This window comes from Bombus vosnesenskii, unplaced genomic scaffold (assembly GCF_011952255.1).
Source record: "Bombus vosnesenskii isolate JDL3184/JDL3185 unplaced genomic scaffold, Bvos_JDL3184-5_v1.1 scf7180000013265, whole genome shotgun sequence".
NCBI classification, from domain to species: domain Eukaryota; kingdom Metazoa; phylum Arthropoda; class Insecta; order Hymenoptera; family Apidae; genus Bombus; species Bombus vosnesenskii.
Window position 1 is genome coordinate 4,309,904 of NW_022882925.1, and position 19,116 is coordinate 4,329,019.

The 19,116-nt window shown below is 28.9% G+C and overlaps 5 protein-coding genes across 22 annotated transcripts in view; 3 read left to right on the plus strand and 2 right to left on the minus strand.

The window, feature by feature from the left end:
- LOC117243247 (liprin-alpha-1) overlaps nucleotides 1-5,750 on the plus strand; it is a 42,052-nt gene extending 36,302 nt beyond the window's left edge. For 14 of the 16 annotated variants that reach the window (XM_033510551.1, XM_033510555.1, XM_033510557.1 and 11 more), the window contains one exon: nucleotides 103-5,750. In XM_033510551.1, coding sequence (XP_033366442.1) covers nucleotides 103-192 — 90 coding nt within the window. In that variant the 3' untranslated portion in view covers nucleotides 193-5,750. The remainder of the gene's footprint in view (nucleotides 1-102) is intronic. The other 2 variants (XM_033510550.1, XM_033510549.1) reach the window with 1 other exon arrangement.
- Nucleotides 5,751-5,944: 194 nt separating this feature from the next.
- Nucleotides 5,945-8,002, plus strand: LOC117243256 (GDP-fucose protein O-fucosyltransferase 2). Its single transcript, XM_033510587.1, has 8 exons — nucleotides 5,945-6,219; nucleotides 6,302-6,438; nucleotides 6,498-6,623; nucleotides 6,683-6,950; nucleotides 7,032-7,224; nucleotides 7,292-7,469; nucleotides 7,541-7,670; nucleotides 7,746-8,002. Exons 1-8 carry the CDS (start codon nucleotides 6,074-6,076, stop codon nucleotides 7,894-7,896), a joined length of 1,329 nt encoding a protein of 442 aa, XP_033366478.1. The 5' UTR covers nucleotides 5,945-6,073; the 3' UTR covers nucleotides 7,897-8,002.
- On the minus strand, nucleotides 7,699-9,056 carry LOC117243263 (biogenesis of lysosome-related organelles complex 1 subunit 6-like). The gene is made up of 5 exons (XM_033510598.1): nucleotides 8,854-9,056; nucleotides 8,592-8,702; nucleotides 8,442-8,529; nucleotides 8,253-8,339; nucleotides 7,699-8,170 (listed from the first exon to the last, which is right to left on the minus strand). Exons 1-5 carry the CDS (start codon nucleotides 8,916-8,918, stop codon nucleotides 8,054-8,056), a joined length of 468 nt encoding a protein of 155 aa, XP_033366489.1. The 5' UTR covers nucleotides 8,919-9,056; the 3' UTR covers nucleotides 7,699-8,053.
- Nucleotides 9,057-9,146: 90 nt separating this feature from the next.
- LOC117243255 lies at nucleotides 9,147-11,806 on the plus strand. 3 transcript variants are annotated; one of them, XM_033510584.1, is made up of 5 exons: nucleotides 9,147-9,351; nucleotides 9,656-9,796; nucleotides 9,862-10,061; nucleotides 10,142-10,321; nucleotides 10,405-11,748. In XM_033510584.1, exons 2-5 carry the CDS (start codon nucleotides 9,664-9,666, stop codon nucleotides 11,746-11,748), a joined length of 1,857 nt encoding a protein of 618 aa, XP_033366475.1. In that variant the 5' UTR covers nucleotides 9,147-9,351; nucleotides 9,656-9,663. The 3 variants fall into 3 exon arrangements, with proteins under 3 accessions (XP_033366475.1, XP_033366476.1, XP_033366474.1); XM_033510585.1 differs by having other exon boundaries at nucleotides 9,148-9,420; nucleotides 10,405-11,806; XM_033510583.1 differs by lacking the exon at nucleotides 9,147-9,351 and adding an exon at nucleotides 9,416-9,553.
- A 2,362-nt stretch (nucleotides 11,807-14,168) lies between these two features.
- On the minus strand, nucleotides 14,169-16,875 carry LOC117243270 (activating signal cointegrator 1). The gene is made up of 11 exons (XM_033510608.1): nucleotides 16,691-16,875; nucleotides 16,367-16,599; nucleotides 16,181-16,293; nucleotides 15,990-16,108; nucleotides 15,812-15,911; nucleotides 15,469-15,736; nucleotides 15,092-15,398; nucleotides 14,842-15,005; nucleotides 14,618-14,739; nucleotides 14,331-14,522; nucleotides 14,169-14,256 (listed from the first exon to the last, which is right to left on the minus strand). The coding sequence occupies exons 2-11, from the start codon at nucleotides 16,432-16,434 to the stop codon at nucleotides 14,186-14,188; spliced, it is 1,524 nt and encodes a 507-aa protein (XP_033366499.1). The 5' UTR covers nucleotides 16,435-16,599; nucleotides 16,691-16,875; the 3' UTR covers nucleotides 14,169-14,185.
- Nucleotides 16,876-19,116: the final 2,241 nt, after the last annotated feature.

The window sequence follows — 19,116 nt, forward strand, 5'->3', positions numbered from 1 at the left end:
AAGTTTTAGTTTAATGTATTGCTATATAGTTATCAGAGATTAAAAATTATATATAATCTTTACTATCTTTACTATTTTTACCATTTTTCTGTACTTCAACAGGCTCGGCAGTTGTTAGAGATGGAGTTCGCAAATTTATTAACAGTAGGAACAGAAAGGCGACTCGATGAAGCGAATAGTATGAAATCCTGATCCAACTCGTCTAGCAGGCTGCCTCATCTTCAACCACATCACGTCTAGTCCAAAACCCCAGCTATTACTACTCTCTGTATGCAAGTGTGTTGTAAAAGTTGTAAGAGCTTTAAGTATCATTCTAAGGGTATCTTCATACTGTTAAGAACTGTAACACGCGGTGATATGAAAACACGATCGGACATAATCTGTTAAAAGAAAATGGTGATTTATTGTATGTTCAAGGAGAAAATTTAAAACGTTTTATCAATTTTTATGTCGCGTATGTTTCATAAACCGCTTGTTACGGATTTCGGATAAAAAATAATAATTCTGAATCAATTACTCTCATATAGATACTGAAATGTAGTGAGCGGTCAGGGAATCGTGAAATATATTTTTCCTCGAAAGCCCAAAGAATCAGTTATAGGTAATTACGACAATAATTCTGTCTAATTTCACCTCGATTTCTTAAGAATAGCAAGACTTGTAGCTTTCGGAATAATGAATATCATGGTAGTTCGTAAACATTTTCAGGACGTAATTGCATATTTCTTATACTATATTATGTACTTATACTATGTAACAAATAGTTATAAAACAACTGTCTATTTTGATAATACCACATACCGCACAAAATAAAAATCCCCAAAATTATATTAGTGCCATTGCTCTCGAGGAAACTATTTATGTACAAGGAAAAGACTGCATTCTATATTTCTGCATCTATAAGACAGTGACCTAATAAGCCATATATATATAAAACAATATATACATATATATATATTATATATATATGTGTATATATATATACACACACACACACATATTACTTCATACAGAAGGAGCGCTGGAATACTTGTCCTCCTCTGTTATTTCGATGAATTTTAAATGTTTGTAGATCACATATAAACACGTAATATATTAAAGAATTACACCGAAGCAACTATCGTAATTAGAAAATTATCAGACAACCGGTTGCATGGACGTGTTTAAAGGAACTGCTTTTTATTTATCGTGAACTAAGGAACGGACATTTTATACCAAAATAATCGCGCAATGTATAAGTACATGTACGCAAAGTTAGTAGGTGTTATAAAATTAAGGAACTTTGTAACTTTAATTGATAATGAACTCTATCGATCAGTCACGTATATCGTTATACTATCTTTATTTTGTTTAATCATAAGGAAATCATGTCTCATTCGGCTCTCTAGCATTTTTTATTCATTCAAAGAAAAGAATTTCATGTCGATAGTTCATTTGCAAGTATTTCTTAACATCTTGTTTCAAAGTTCCAGGAATGACTATTAGTAGACTCGATCGATAGTGAGAAAGAATTCACGAAGATGAAGAGCGTTATAAATATAATAAAAAGTCACAAGGTAAAAGAAAGAAAAAATGAAATAAAGAAGAAATGGCCATAACAAGAACAGCAAAAAAATACACTAACAATGGCCATAAATATTATTTAACAGTAATGACGATGTTGCTGAAGACAATGATTGCGATGATAATTATAATTACTCATTACAAAATGTTATCAGGCTGAAGGTGTGGCGAAAGACTGAGATTACGACAGTGACTGTAATGATAAAACTGGTCATGATAGAGACGATCACAATAATGATGATAAGTTATAATGGGATGTTGTTAATGTTGTTGATACTTGAGGAATCGTTGTTGATGTTTGTTTCCCTGTGAACTACCCCCTGCGAGCTGTTCATTCGTTGTAACTTCATTGCTCTGCACGACCTTCCGAATGGGCGCATACGTACCAAATAGTTTCTACCAAAGAAATTACAATGCAGTACGATGATTGCACAGTCGTACACGTGTGTACAAGAATGTAACGTTGACACTTGACATATATGTACGCAGTAGGAAGATCAAAATATGTCTTACATGTAAAGATCATAATGTACAGTCTCATTCTTCAGCGTGTAGAAATCTTTTTCTTTTCTAAGTACCACCGATCAGTTGAAATATTTCTAGATAATCAGAAAGACTCGCTAAGCCAAAGCAACGTTACGCTACCTCAATACTGAGACAAGGTGGTACGCTCCTGTTTCTTTATATAAATGTTTTAATAACTGATCCTATGATTTTTAATCGTCGGCTAATTCTTTTCGGGGGATGTTAAGTCCGAATTTCTTGTTGATATTGTGTTGAAAGATAACTCGTCGTAGTAAAAACGTTTGCACATGCAAATTATATTATTTAGTTATTAAAGAAAACTGATTATCGGAATATAGAAAAAAACAACGATTAATAATTCGGAACTGCACACGCGTTTAGTTATTTTAGTTACACTGAACAATCTCCAAAATACTAGTAGAAAAGTTTATTTGAGGTAAAACATTTCTACAATAGTATTACAATGTATACCCTTTTTTAATCCTAATGTAATGCTACACGATTGTACAGAACTAATTTGTACAAATGAATAGATATACAAAACTGAGTCACTTTGTGAAACAGAATGGCCGTCTCTCCCTTTCGGAAGTGTCTGCAGTATGTGTAAATGACTGAACTTATTTTTAATGTACGCTAGTTAATAGTGTCAATGGACATTCCAAGGAAAAGAAATAAAAGCAAACCTTCCAAAAAGCAGCCACATTCATAATCGCATATATGTAAATCATGACTCGATATGTAGCAGCTTTGCCGCCTTCTATGTATTTAACTATAAATATATACATAGATACGAAAAAATTTTGCCTGAATCCAGCCTCCGACTGCTCGGTATCGAATAGAGCTTGAATAAGCAAAACTAATAGCATCTACTATATACGTAATGTTTTTACCAAAAAATAATGAACAACTGCTTAAACTTAGGATTTGTTTTGCTTTCGAATTTCTTCTATTCGGTACAAATTTATGCCCATAAAAGGATATGTATTATACCCTTTTAGAGTGTACATGCTGATGAAGAAGCAAAACAATGAATATTAAATATTGTCTTCAGCAATGCTGAGCAAACTGTTTTGTTTAAATGTAACAGCTTTATGTGTTGTATAACAAATTATCAATACCTAAAGAAAGACACTTATAATATTTAAGTTTCTTTATTATCAGTTTACACATATCATAAGATTGTAAAAAGTATAGAGGAAATGAAATTACATTAAACGAAATATTGTTCTTCTGTATAATTCATTTTTGGTTCTTAGACGAAATATACATGCTAATACATGGTAAAAACATGCACGTAAAACATATGTAATATTGTGATGTAACAGTCTGTATTATGTGTTATTTCACAATGTATCTTTTCTTTCGTACACTCTTTTTGTATGCTCAATTCGGCCGAACTGCCGGAAGAACAAGTTTAACGTTATTCTGGATTTTTGTATGACATATGTTTGTGTGTGTTAATGCTAGTTATTGTACATATGTTAGCGCGTGCGTACGTGTGTGAGTGTGTATGTGTATATATCTTTCCCTGTGTATATACGAATTATTTATTAACATCCCTGTAATTTTTTTAACATTTTATTGCAAAGCCCAATGCAGGTAAATATACTACAATCCTAATAATAACAAATGTTAAATCGCTATTAAATATCCAATTACTTTACTTCTGAATGAATATTATAGTAAATTTTGTTGGAATATATCTATATGATGGAATTTTTAGATTAGATTGCTGCAGTAATTTGGAAAGAATAATATTGGGTTGGCAATTAAGTGATTGCCGATTTTGTCAATACCACCTAATGACAAAATCCGCAATCACTTAGTTGCCAACCCAGTAGTAAATATGCAACAAATATTTCAAATAAATTTATTCAGGAGCAAAGGAAATCGATCAAAGTAAAAAATTGTGTGTGCAACAAGTGCATGGGTTGGGCCCATTTTAAATGAAAAGAAAATATTTGGTTTATGTAATATTTTTGTCAGAAGCATCAACTACAAGATAAATCAAAACCCAAGAGATTTGTAGATCATTTAAAAATGTTTGTCTTGTATGCGATGATTCTGTACAAGTGCATAAATCATCAATATGTAATTATACTGATTTTTATTTATATCTGACTATTTTACCTGGACTCTCAGGTAATTGTGCCAGCATAAAAATTTTCAATTGTGCTAGTAAGCAGGTAATCGTCAGAAATATTTCTAAATGTGAAGTAGTATAAAACTATACATACATATATTTGTGTGTGTTTTATATATATGTATGTATAGTATGGTACACAGTGCACAAAGAAATAAATTTTTTAATTATTATCAGAAGATGGTCGCTAAAATGATTAGTTAAACTTTATATTGTTCTTATAAATCAGTTTTTTATGAAATTTGTACTTATTCATTTATCATGAAATTTTTATTTACTTAAGTTATATATTCTATATTCAGAATAATTTTACACTTGAAAAGTATAAAGGAATATTGTTTCTAGCATTTGCAAATCACTTTACATGATTATTTATTTCTTTAAGATATTTTTAATTTTTTTGAAAAATAAATAGAAAACAAATATTAGACATTATGTTATTTCATTATTGCAAATAATGAAACTTAAAATGTTTGCTAGAAATTTAAATATCATTTCAAATATAAATATACATATATATACATAAACGCACATGTATATACGTGTGTATATATACATATATGTATAAAACTGTGGCAAATATGGAAATGAAGTGTGCGTGTGAAAAAAGTGATGGACTATTCAAATAATACCATATATCTGAATGAGTGCACTGTGCGATTAATGCATAAACCATTTGCCCTTTTTTTCTTTTTAAAAGTTTTAAATATCATGTACTACTTCACGTTTCTTATATCGAATGTAAAATAGTGTGTTTCCTGTTAACATAAAGCAACTTTTTAGCTGTGATGTTAACAATAGAGAATTCATATGGAGATGCAAAACAAGAGGGGAATTAGTATAATAGAAATGAATTTCGTGTTATATTTATTATAATGACAATTCAGTATTATGATATGTACCAATGTTTGCAGACTAAGAATTCTACTACCAGTTAATGTCATTGCTAACAGAATGTGACAAGAAACTATAAAACAGCACACATTTAAAAAGAATCACAACGTGGCACAAATTTTGACAGGGACAGTGGATAACTTTCTGTGCCCACAGTACACTTGGAGTCTTAAGCAACCAAGAATTGGATCTGAGATTTCATAATACAAGTATACGCGCGTGTGAAAAGTACTAAAAAAAAATCATGGAAAATGGGGACGATAACAGAGCATAGTTATCGCATAAATAATTATAATGATAATATTATTATTGCTACCATTACTGCTGCTAGTGCTACTACTATAATTATTACTATTACTACAACTACCATTACTGCTACCACTATCATAACTATTACTACAACTACAGCTACTACCATTACCAATATAAATTGTCCTTGTAATTTTTATATGCTAAGTGTATACTTTAATAGGATAAATGAAAAAGTATGGGAAATGAGTCACAGTAAATGTAACATAACAGCCCTACTTGTATAAGGGGGCAGAAACTATGTTAACTGAACTATGAATTATAAATATTGTATAAGACGATAAATAATAATTATTATTATCATTATTATAATTATTATCAATTGAATTAGCAAATTGTAATCTACCCATCAACAACCATTTTGGAATAAGGGAGATTTAAGTCTGTAATTCGTGTATAACAAAAATCAAGCTGTACAATGTTGTTGTTATTACTGTTGTTTTTTTACTATCCTTAATCTCATTCTTTAGAAAGCAAATGTTTTTTTGAAAAAGGATAAAAATTGAATACAAATTTATTTATTATATATTTTATTAAAACTCATTATACAATACAAAATATTTCTTATATTACTCCGGAAATGTTTGAAGTGTTCTTGACCTATCGTAACATGTAAAATATAACCTTAAAATGTAAAATATGTTATTTTTAAGAGTATTGTGTTTTATATTACTTTTGATTAATTTTACACAAAATATCGTTACAAATGAATTTTGTGATATACCAGATGAACATGGAGAAACTAACAATAAATGCAGCGTTCAATCACGTTACTCGCAAAATCGGTCTGAGCTTACTTCTTTATTGTATATATATATATATATCGCCTTAAAATTAATATTTTTTACATAGATAATGATTTTTCAGTTATATACTCTACGATGTTAATCCTCCGGAAGGATTTAACTTAAGAAGGGACGTTTTTATTCGTGTTGCAGTTTTTATAAAAAATTTAATCAAGCAAGAAAAAGATTTTAAATGGCAATTAGTTTTGCCACCATGGGGTAATTTTATAATGTACAAGTAGTTTTTGCATCATTTTATTTTTATTCTATTTTTACAGGTGATTTGTATCATTGGCGTAGTAAACACATAGGATATCAAACACAATTGCCTTGGAGTCTGTTTTTTGACATTTCAAGTTTACAAAAATATATACCAGTTATTGAAATATGTCAGTTTTTACAAGGTATAAAATTTCATTTATTTATTATGAACAATATAATCAATAGAGATTTGCATTTTCAGAATATCCTTCGGAAAATAATGAAACACATCTTGATGTTGTATATATTTTACAAAACGACGAAGAAATGTTCAGGACAGGTAAATTTGAAGATAAAAATGAAATAATAGAATGTGATGATAAATCATTACAATTTCATAAAGTAGAATCAGAAAAATATATTGGATATTTTTGGGGATATCATAATATAACTTCTAAAGTTGTTAAGTGTATTAAATTTCATGGTATGACATCTGATCTTAAACAAAATCTGAAACCTAATGTTTATAGGTAAGAAAATATAAAATTTGTTTAACAATACTCAAATGTCACGTACAATATCTTTTACAACTAATTTAATTATTATGATAGGTCTATAATGTTTGATCACATGGAGATTGCATTACATGACTTTTATGGTACAAAAGAATATTGGAAAGCTAGACGTAGTATGCGATATAATTCTGAACTATATAATATTGCTAATGAATATAGAAAAACTTTCCTTAATTCAACAAATGAGCATGATAAGACTGAACGACCAGATGACTGGACTAAAGAAAAAGTATCTAATTTCACTTAAGTTAATAAAAAGATTTAAATTATAAAATACAACCTTTTTCTAATTATAGGGTATAAGGAATGCAGTTGGAGGACCTTATTTATCAGTCCATTTAAGAAGACGCGATTTTTTAATTGGTCGCCCTTCAACAGTGCCAACAATACAGTCTGCTGCTTCTCAGTTAAAAAATAAATTAGATGAACTCCAATTAAAATCTTTGTTTGTTGCAACAGATGCAACACAAGAAGGTAAATCATACTGAAACTTCCTTAAGAGATTGATACACGGGCATATCTATTAATCATATCAATTTGTTTAGAATTCAGTGAACTCAAACAGTACCTATCTAATTATACAGTTCTTAGATTTATTTCATCAGATTACGTATTAAGTAAATTTAAAGACGGCGGAGTTGCAATTATTGACCAAATAATTAGTTCCCACGCTAGGTAAGAATTAACAATAATATATCTCATGTTTTATATTATGAATAGGAATAATGTATTATTTGCATCCTTTTGTAGATATTTTATAGGAACATATGAATCGACATACACATTTAGAATACAAGAAGATAGGGAAATCATTGGTTTTCCTACTAGAACAACATTTAATTATTTATGTAAAGGTACTGAGAAATGTGACTCTAATGGACAATGGGAAATTGTTTGGTAATGTATAAAAATATGTATGTATAAGTTATATTACACAATAAAATCAATGACTAAGTTTAGACACACATTTTAGCATGATGTGTGTATAAGTACAATCTGTTCTTATATGTTTATGTGTCTTTGCTGATATTAATTATCTCTCTAGATAATGGTTTTTCTTAACTTATCGCTGGTTTACCAATTAATTCTTGTTCCCGACGAAGTTCTTGCTCTCGTTGTTGCTCTCTATTTAAGGCCTCCTTCTGTATTATCTGCTGCAACCTTGACGCTCGTTTCTACACAAATATAATGTGTACATTACATAAATAATAGTAAATTAGAAATATATATGTATAGTACATAAATATTATAACTCACTTTTAATCTGAATGTCCTCTCATGAATGGAAACCATTTCTTTTTTCATTGATATTAATTTACCTTGACTAACTTTAATCATCTGAAACTATAATACATATTTCTCTTATATATTTTATGTTTTAGGCCATTCTTTCATATCAAAAATTTCTGTAAAATGAAATTTATATTTCAATATCAATATACTTGCCGTTTCATTTAGCTTAACATCATCAAAAACATCTTGAAGTTTTTTGTTCTCAGTTTGCATCTGATCGAGCAAAGTCTCTTGCTTATTTCTAAACAAAAATAGCAAGAAACATAAAATCAGGAAATATTTATATTTCTTACTTCTACTTACTTTACTTCATCAAGTTTTTTCTCAGTTTGTTCCCACTGTTCTTGATATTGATTTAAAAATCCTTCTGCTAATTTCTTCACAGCTACTTTGAAGTCGAATTCAACTTCTTTACTATAAAATTTTGGGAAAATGTGATGTATATTATCGATACTCATAGTTGTGTACAATTATAAATAAATGAATTTTATATGTAATTGTAAAGTGTGACTATGTTTACAAACAATTGTAAAATAAATAAATAATGTGAAACGCAGAAAGTTACCTATCGCGTTTCTCAATTTGTAATTGAAGTTCTCTTGCTTCTGCCTCTTCCATATCTGTCATCATTTTTTGTGTTTTTTATTGTTATTATAATTATCCACTAAATTATAGTATAAAAAAATTTGGATGTAAATTTAATGTAAACAATAACATTAACTATGACTTTGTCATCTGTGAGATCAACTATAGCTGCCCGAAATGAACATGAATCGTGGTGATAACTATGTGATATCTCTATACGCAGCTTTTGTATCGACGACTATCTTTCTAGCATATGTTTGTTTCATGCTCTTGATGTAACTTGAACATAACCAAGAAAAAAGTTGTAAAGAAAAATATTTATTGTTTATGAAGTGGAATAATATGTTTTTGATATATAATGAAAAGCTCGATGAACGTTTCTACATGAGATGGAGCATTTTCCAAATAGAGAATATATTATGGTAGCTCCTGGAGTAAACACTGTAGCGGTGCTTCTAAATATAGGATTTATTTTTAGGTTGGAGCTAGCCATAGTTTGAATCAAGAATTTGATCTAAAACTGCATTTCTAGACGGTTTTGTAATAGGTGTGAAAGATGTTTATTTCTGAATGACATCTTTAAGCTCGTTTCTGCTTTTCACTGATATTTTATTTGTGTTTCATTTTGAATAATATTACTATTTAACTATTCAAATTTTTAAGTATCCTACATTAAACATGTAAATACTGTTTTTTTTCTAAATGTTTTGTTTCTGTGAAATAACTTGGACAAATTTAGACATATAGAAAATACAAGTGACCAGAAATGTATATTGTTGCAGTGATAAAAATGGCAAATGACTTAATAATAAGAGGCAAGGATAGATTGCAAGAAATTAGCATGAAATTAGAGCAAAGCCATTTGGTTTATCTACAAACAGACGATAGTCCTTTAAAATTACAACAGCGTCATAAACTTGAAGGTAAATATATAATAAATATGTAACAATATTGAATGCTTAATATTTAACAATTTTCTGTATTTTAGGTTTTATTAAAGAGAATCTTTGCCTTGTTCCAAATGAAAATAAATATGTATTTCAAGAAACCGCAGATATATTACACAGATCAGCAGCCACATTGCAAGATTTTAGTGGATATAGAGCTGCAACTGCCTGGAGTGCTATTTCTTTATATGCTGCCAATCTTTTGGCTCAGCCTTGGAGAAGAGAATATAGAACATTAAAGGTTAATATTTTTGTAATCTTTTACATTGCTTTTTTCTAGCTATAAAAATATTCAATTAATTAATCTTTTCTTTATATTAGACTTATAGTGGATATTATAAGCATGAAGTAGAAGCAAATTTAATAGGAGCAGAATTAATGTTTGAACAAATGGGATACAAACATACAGGGTTAGGAGTGCTTACTTTGGAGGGTCCTATTGACCCTGATAAAGTATCTTGTGTAAGCAGAGATGCAATAGTTGCTTTTGTTGAATGTCAGGTAAGAATATTTATTATGATACTTTTATAGTACTTTTTCTATAAAGATACGCTTAAATAAAAGAGATACAATTTCAAATGTAGATCTTGAAGCAAATATGGGAGAATGTTTCACAGAATTATAGTATCTCGTGGTTAGAAGTATTAGAATTTCGGGAAAATCACGTTGGTACACCAGAACAAGCAATCAGAGCATTGAACTATCGTTTTCTTGAGAAAATGCATCAAACTCGAACAAAAGCGGAGAATTATAGGGATTATCATTATCCGCAAACTACATGTGTGGATGCGGTATCACCATCAATTCCTTATCACATTATGCCTCCCAGTTACAATACATCAATGCCTGCTTGTCATTCAGAATACAGGTATATCGAAGATACAAATTCAATACCTGGAACTTACAAATATTTTCAACCAGTAGATCACAGTTTTGGAAATCGATGTAGTGCCTATGGATGTTTACCACATGGTAATAAATATATGAGTGGAGTCAATCCGTATTATACTACAATGCCAGGATATACAAGAGTACCAACGGGTAGACTAATTGAGGTTGATATGCCGGTTTCAGTTGCAAATTATGATAAATTACATAATCGAAAGATATCTCATAGAATATCAGATTTGGAGGAAGTAGATTTTTATAGAAGACAATCTAGTGATGGAAACCATTACGATTACGGAAAAATCGATAGAAAATCTGCAAAATCGGTCGGTGAAAGGAACAATTATGACTCTTGGGACTTCGTGTATAGGAATTTAGAAAGTTTAGGCTATTCTAAAGATCTTGGTAATCGAGAAGATATTTTACACAAACGGGAATGCGAGTCCCGATTGAGTAAACAAAAATCTTTTAAACAAAATGATAACGATGAGAAACATAGTATACATCGCTCTGAAAAAAGGAGGAGTGGAAGAACCGATGTGAATGACATCGATTCGTCTATGACAAATGGCCGACATCATCATCACGATACATTACCCTTCAAAAAGAAGTCTTCTTCCTTCGATTTAATGGACTCGAATAGATATCACGATGCATCTTCAGAAAGTCAATCATCTCCTCATAGTAATGAAAAAAGACATGGTAGTCAGACGCTTCCAATTCAACGTTCACATCGATCGGCGGATCAAATTGTAAAAATCGCGGATACGTTGAAGAACTTAGAGCTTTCTCACTCGGAAAAAGGAAATGAAACAGAAGATAAAGCTGTGAATTGGAATTGTGCTACTTGCACCTATCTTAATTCTTCATCGAAGGAAATTTGTGAGATGTGTGGAAAGTCTAGGCACAAAGGAAACGAGGATAAACCATTAGCAAGTGGTGGAAAAGAATGCCCACGATGTACATTAGTAAACGAGAAAAATGTCTCGGTCTGTGATGCTTGTGGTATCAGTTTAAAAGATTCACCTACTTATATTTAGATATTTAACTGTTCGAAACAAATATCATATTCCATTGTTTTCCATGTGTCTGAAATTTAAAAAAAGGAAGTGGTAAGTATACATTTCCCGGATGCTCGATATTGTCCTAAGAAGAATATTTGAAATGTTTGAAAAAGATGTTAGTACTTATAATGCTGAAAATAGCTGATATAAGTAGTAACAATTTTTCTTGATTGCTTTATTTAGAGAACAAATTTTAAAGGGTATTATTATATTAATCGAATTTAGAATTTCATAAAGCGCGTATAACATGGTAGGGGAGAAATATGAAATTATTTATTTAAACTTGTTTGAATAGATTTGTGATATGGGTACATTAGTATTACGATAGTACATACACTGGTGGCCTATCATTAATTTGTGTGTGGATATTATTTTCTGTTAATTTAAATTAAACAAAATTTGCTTTTCTGGTCTTTCCCTTATTTGCTGTATAAAATTATTTCTTTTATTCGTTTTATTTTAATATATGACTTTGTTTTATAAAATTTTATTTTATTTAACACTTTTATTAAAAGTCTATTTATGTATACATTTGACTTGATTTTTGATATTAAAAATTAATCTAGTAAAAAATTATTATCAATTTGTGTAGTAAAAACTATTAAAATCAAGTAAAAACTATTTATTCTATAGCGTATACGTATATATTATATCCATAGAGAAAACTCGTATTTTAACAAAAAAATTATCTGTTGAATATATTGGATTGTTATTTAAAAAAGAAATATTAACGTGTATTGTACAATACATATGTACACACACAGATATATACGACATCAAATTATATTTTATATATAATGCATTGTTTTTCTTTATTAATTTTTATTTAAATTAATATTACAAAATTAAGAATATTATTAAAACTAATTGTAAAAGTTATTTTTTGATTGTGGAGCAATTAGAGATATTGCATGTTGTTGTATTATCTGAATTGAGAAAAAGAGAAATATTAATAACATCTTCCATTTTATAATGGTAATGTTATTTATTGTTTACATCACCTTTTGTTTTAACTGGACAATATTGTTGTCAAATTATAATATTTGTGTACCTTTAGAAAACAAATGCAAATTAAATGATAATTGATAGATCGCACAGTATACAGATTAATAAACATGTAATTTGAATCTATATATCTTGTTGATACGTTTTGATTACTTCAATTTAAAAATCGTATTGTGCAATTGTTAATTTTATACTGAAATTTATTTTTCGTAGTTTGATATTTATTTATACATTCCCAATGCTGCAATGCTATTCATAAAATATGTAATATTAAATATACATTTTTTTTAAAATTTTATTTGTACCTTATTTGAAACAATACAAATTTAGTTTAAGCCATACATATTATAGTCTTTACATATCAATCTATTTATGATAATTTGAGTGCTCTTTCATTGCATATAATATGTTGTTATAGCTTTATTTAACTTTGGATTAGTTTGTAAGTACAAAGTTTTGTTTTCGATACCTTTAATTTGTTGAAATTGTTGCAAAAGATAAATTACATATTCTAGAGTCTTCTTAGCATAGTAATTATTGCAAGATGATATTATAGATGTTTTAAAACTTTTAATCATTTAATTTGTAATTTTCTTATTTTTAATTATAAACGCTTTGCCAGGATTTATAAAAGAGAAATTCCTTGCTATTATCTTCAAAATATTTTTACTATGAATTCCAAAATTTATAACAGAACAATAAACTTTATAACGTCATGTTTCGATAAAAAATGTTCTCTTTGTACTTCAAATATATAAACTGTTTAAATGTAAAAATAACTTTACTGATATCTACTTTTAACGTTTACTAAAGTCTGATATTTTAACGGAAATAAGAGAAAACGGCTAATATTTTTTCATTGAATGCACGTAAAAGGAATAAGTGAATAATAAAATAAACAGTTAATGTAAAAAGGATATATGTATGTCTTGTAATAGTTATTGTAATATATTGCAAGCTATGTGTACATTGTAATATATTATATTATGTACAGATAATAAATAATATTTAATATAGATTATGCAAAATATGTACTTTATTTTTTAGTACTAAAATATTAAAGTTATGTAATATTCATATTATATACATATAAACTTAATATTAAAACAAATATGAATATTGCACTGCTTGTTTTTAACAATAATAGATATAGAATGAAGCAAAGGCTAGTAGAAATGTAGAAGAAAATTCAGGTAACTTTCGATGAGAAGAGGAGAAATAAGAAAAAGAGAAATAAAAATGATAAATAAAATAAAAAAGGTTCTGAAGGTACAGAAGAAGAGAAAGAAGAAATAACGTAATAATAAAGAGATTGAGGTTGGATGCGAAGTGCAAAAGTAGTGAACCAGAGGAATTCTTTAAAAAAAAGCTACATCTGGAACAATAACAGATATACTACTTTGTATATTTAACGTATATTTTTTGTACATTTATCTAGCATCTTTAAAGCAGCATGATGGATTTTCTGGTCTAATTTATCTATAAATTATAATAAGGATCATAAGAATTATTTTTAATAAAAAGTGCACCACTAAAAATGAAGAAATACTTACAAATTTTATGCTTTCCTTGTATCGGAAATTTAATTGGCAATGCAACAAAATTTTCGCATATAAAAACATAAGGACTATCACTTTCTCCATCTGGGTAAGATTTCCTATATTCCTCTTGTGGTAAAACATCAGTAACTGTTACACATCCTAACAGACAACCAGTTGAATAAACTTCAGGAAACATTATTTTTTCTGTAAAACATTAATGCAATTTGTGATAATCTGTAAACTACAATATAATTAAGGTGAAATTTTACTTTTTATTCATAAATCTAATTTATACTAACCATTTTTTAAAACACGGTAATATTGTTCTACAGTTGAAATTTCCTCCTTAGTTGGTATTTTAGATGCTGCAGCAATCCATAATCTTCCTCTATGTGATGAGTACCATGTACGACCTTCATGACTATAATAGTAATAAAGCGTTAGGTATTCTTATAAAATTATATAATTTTCTTATATAAATATTCATATTGGAATTAATCTGTTTAAAATATTATAAACTTACACTTTTATTCCAGTCACTAATAAAGATGCATAAGGTTGGTGCATGCTCAAACATAAGCCAGGATCAGACATTTCTAAATACTCTTTGTCTTGAATAATATTTCGTGTGTTAGAAGAAATGTTCACTTTTGATGTTCGCAATTCCAATTCATGTGATTCCACATACTGTACAATTAGAATTCAACATTATGTTTCTTTTATATAATAACGATATGAATATATTTAATTATTTGTTAAAACAATATTTTTACCTTGGGGCGAGTAAATTCTATATTTGGGCAACTATTACTATTTTCTATTTCACTGAATGATTCAGATATATCTTGCAAATGTTCTTCATTGAATTCTTCAAAATCCTCAGTTTGTTTCTCTTCAATTATCTCTCTTCCTGTGAAATCAATAGTTGCATAGATTTTTCTCTTTAAATGAGACATATGCTTCCTTTCATGCATTTCTTCTTCCAACTTCTGTAACTTTTCTCGTTGCTTTTCTGTTAACCATGTATTGTTTGATTGATAATAATCACATTCATCATCAATTACTTTCGTGTATTGTATTCTGTAAATTAGTACAGCTATATCCTTATTCTTGCATGAAAAAATTATACAAGATTACATGTAATGCATACCCATCACGATCATATTCGAGAAGTCTATCTCTTTGTTTTATTGATTCTTCCAGATTTTTGTTAGCTTTTTGGTTCATCAATTTATTGTATAACTGATCAGCTTGTTTAGTATTACTAGAAAGAATAGTTAGCTCTTTCTCAGAACATACAAGTTCTTCGCAGAAAAAGCAAGGACCAGCTCCTTCTTGAGCACAGACTATTCTACCACAATTGAGGCAGTTACTAATCAATGCATGTCTCTTTGCTTCGCAATTACACTTGTATCTACCTAATAAAATATTTTTATGTCAATTTCTATATTATAGTCCCTTAATAGTTAATAATTTCTTAATGAATAAAATACCTTTTAATAAAATTTCTCTCTCATTGCCATCTTGAGAATATATACTGACAAATTTAGTTTTCTTTCTTTCCACTTTATCTACTTTTATAGTTTCTTGCACCTAAATAAATAACATGTAGTATTACTGTAGCATTATAAATCTAAAATAAAAATTTCAAACAATATTGTTGACATATACCTGTTTATTTTCTTTGGTCTCTTTTCCTTTCACTTTTCCTTTCTTTTTTTCATTTTGCTTTTTCTTTCCATTATTCATATCATTTTCTTTCTTATATTTGGCTTGATCTTTGCTTGAAGCTGAAATAATGTTCCGAAATGATAAAGGCATTCAATAATTCAATAATTTACATGAATGATAAGAATATAAACCTTGTCGTTTTTTGAAGTCTGAAATAAATTGTCTGTGCTTTCCATTAGTATAATCTAAAAAAGATTGCAAGTAATCATCCAAATCCCTTTCGTTTTCTATTTTCATTAGGAATCTGAAAAAATATGTCAATATTATCATTATTCACATCAAGTGAATATCACTATATTTTGTTATAATTTTCTTACTCGGCCATCTCCTTTGGTACTGGAAAATCTAAAATTTTTGATAAATTTTCGTTTATCCAGTTCTCCATCTTTGCGAAATTGTTAAAATAATATTCTCGAAATATTAGAATAAAATTATTCGTGTACAAATATGTGTAAGGTTAACGTTCAAAATTAAATGTTAAAGTTAGTCTTAGTGGACACAGAATGATTGCTTTTTTTATTGCTATTTAATAGTTTTCAATGCGCAGAATCTGAAAATGGAAGTCTTAATTTTAGGAATCAAGCAATTCAAAAATTATACGTATGTAAACTTAAGCATTTTGAGCATATTTAACAGGTTACTTTGACACTATATTGTTTCCATCACCTGACTGGCTCGCACAAATGAGTATTCAAATGTTTCTCATTTGAAGATTTGTAAATTTGTTTCTATTTTCTAAGTGTGGATACCGTTGCTGGCTGTAATTAAAGTATTAACCCATAATGTAGATGAATTTTGGCGAAAATTAACATTAACGTAGGGCGGCCGGAATTTTATAACTACCCCCACCTAATTTAGTACTCACCTACAAATTCCATGCTGTGATTTACTGTTTTATTGACATATCCCTGGAAAAACATTTGACTTATCCCGCTTAACTGGTCGTCACCCACGTGCATTTGTTACAGCCAGTGACTGCACTAATTGTATAAATACGCTAAAACTGCTCAACTTATACATATACATAACTCTGTCTGTCTCATAAAATGAGACCTTTTCTTCTCCTTCATCATAATACTTTTTGACTCAATAGATGGACGGTTTCCCCTAGCGAGCGTTTCTTGAAAATGCAATGGAATACAGAATTCTCTCAAGAACTATTTGGCTTAACTAACTAGTAGGTTGAAATTATTTTGATGATTTTTTTAGCATTAAGCAATAATTGAAATATTATAAATTTTTCCAAATTTTTTAATGTTTTTAGCAAATATGTTAATGATTTCTTATTTTATGAGGCTCGGTACTAAACTACAGTGACATCTACAGGCAGATTTTATACATAATTTCGAATTAAAAATTTTAAATTATGTCAAAGGCAATTATTTTAGAAAAATTCATCATTTTGAGTTTTAATATAAGGTAAGTAAAAAAAGACGGATTCAAAATAAATAAACATAAACTATACATAGTATAACAATCAGAAAAATAAATATTTATTACTTTAATTTGAAATTAGAATTGTTACACGAAAGTTGCATCTTTTCTAGATATTCATGCCATGGAGGTTAAAAAATGTACGTAGGTTAACGTAAGACCTTCGGAACATTTAACAAACGGATCTTCCTGCAGTTAAATTTGCATAGCCATTCGTTCATGCGTCGACACAGTCACATATTCATGCATACACGAGTTGAGTGTCAATTTCTACCGGTGTTACATAACAATTACTGCACCACGACCGATATCATCGTGTTTCATGCATCTATTAAAATTTATCCAAGTGTTGGTACTTATTAAGGCACGTTATTTAGTATAATTATTCAATTACCATATAGAAAAATAAGCTTTTTTTGTAAAGAAAGTGTCCGTTATTAAAGAAGAAAGCCTTAAAATTTCGTTGATCGATTACTATTATCGAATTCTTTCTTTCTTCAAAAGTTTAAAGCTCGCAATAAATAATTCTGTTTGTAATTAGCCATTAATATGTTATATTTTTTCTTTTGCAACATTTTCTTTTGTTTTTTCAGTTACTATGATATCCTTCGATGTGTAAGCAACAATAGAAATTGCAGTTTAGTGCAGCTGCATGTACTTGAGTCAAGACAATGTAAATAGGTCGCATCGCGAATTGTTCTATTAAGATGGATCACGACACATTGTAATTCGATTTCAACTAGGATGCATCAAAAACATTCGCTATATGTGTCAACGAGATAGAAAATATACCACGACGCCTTTTAACAATCTACCAAATTATTAATTTAAAAAAAAGAAGGAAACATAAATTTACATGTAAATTTATAACAATGTTTCTCTCTATAAAATACGAAACAGTTGACAAATAAATAACGTATATTACGATTATCAATTGGTTATTCGAGTCACGTTATTAGGTCGATTGGCCTGTTAGATGATAAAAGGTTCCTGTACAATGAACTTTCTATATCATTCCGCATCGGGATCATTTGATAATTACTTTCAATCGACGGTTTCATTTGGTCGGTTGCTGTTGAAAGGCGTCTTCATTATTCGTACGTACAATGCACGAATTATACTATAATAGAGTCCGAATGGTTTCAACAGATTCACGGTTGCACCTTGCGTCTATTATATGTCTTACTATATTAAAAAGTACGATCATAATCTTTAATATTTGCTTTATTATCAAATTAAGAATAAGATTATATTCGAACAATTCTAATATAAAAATTACTTTATAGATACTCCCGCTTTTTAATGGACGATTCTAGTACAACAAAAATCAATTTATCTCATTTTTCGCGACATGCTATTATTTATCTGCAATCGGGTCATCGTAAATATTGCGTCAAAAGCAAACTGCTTTTTGATAAAGTGTATCTTATCACATTGATTCGATATCATCCGTGGAGAATTCAATCCAGGTAGAGTACAAGAGATAAAGCTAGTGTTTCCTCTATCCTTTAAATTATGATAGGACAAAGAACGTTGTTTGGGATGTATATCTTTATTACTCCTTTGTCCAAAGTGAATCTGCTATTAAAGGTAATGGTGACAGAACATTATTATTTTCTTGTTGAGCGTTGTA

Coding starts and splice junctions, on each gene's coding strand:
- LOC117243255 (XM_033510584.1), top strand. CDS start 9,664: ATGGCAAATGACTTAATAATAAGAGGCAAGGATAGATTGCAAGAAATT. Junction 9,797..9,861: donor ACAGCGTCATAAACTTGAAG/GTAAATATATAA, acceptor TCTGTATTTTAG/GTTTTATTAAAGAGAATCTT. Junction 10,322..10,404: donor TTGCTTTTGTTGAATGTCAG/GTAAGAATATTT, acceptor TTTCAAATGTAG/ATCTTGAAGCAAATATGGGA.
- LOC117243256 (XM_033510587.1), top strand. CDS start 6,074: ATGTTATTTTTAAGAGTATTGTGTTTTATATTACTTTTGATTAATTTT. Junction 7,225..7,291: donor ATGACTGGACTAAAGAAAAA/GTATCTAATTTC, acceptor TTCTAATTATAG/GGTATAAGGAATGCAGTTGG. Junction 7,671..7,745: donor ATAATTAGTTCCCACGCTAG/GTAAGAATTAAC, acceptor ATCCTTTTGTAG/ATATTTTATAGGAACATATG.
- LOC117243263 (XM_033510598.1), bottom strand. CDS start 8,918: ATGATGACAGATATGGAAGAGGCAGAAGCAAGAGAACTTCAATTACAA. Junction 8,340..8,441: donor ATGTTAAGCTAAATGAAACG/GCAAGTATATTG, acceptor TATGTATTATAG/TTTCAGATGATTAAAGTTAG. Junction 8,171..8,252: donor AGAGGACATTCAGATTAAAA/GTGAGTTATAAT, acceptor ATATTTGTGTAG/AAACGAGCGTCAAGGTTGCA.
- LOC117243270 (XM_033510608.1), bottom strand. CDS start 16,434: ATGGAGAACTGGATAAACGAAAATTTATCAAAAATTTTAGATTTTCCA. Junction 16,109..16,180: donor AGACTTCAAAAAACGACAAG/GTTTATATTCTT, acceptor ACATTATTTCAG/CTTCAAGCAAAGATCAAGCC. Junction 15,737..15,811: donor GAGAGAAATTTTATTAAAAG/GTATTTTATTCA, acceptor ATATTTTATTAG/GTAGATACAAGTGTAATTGC.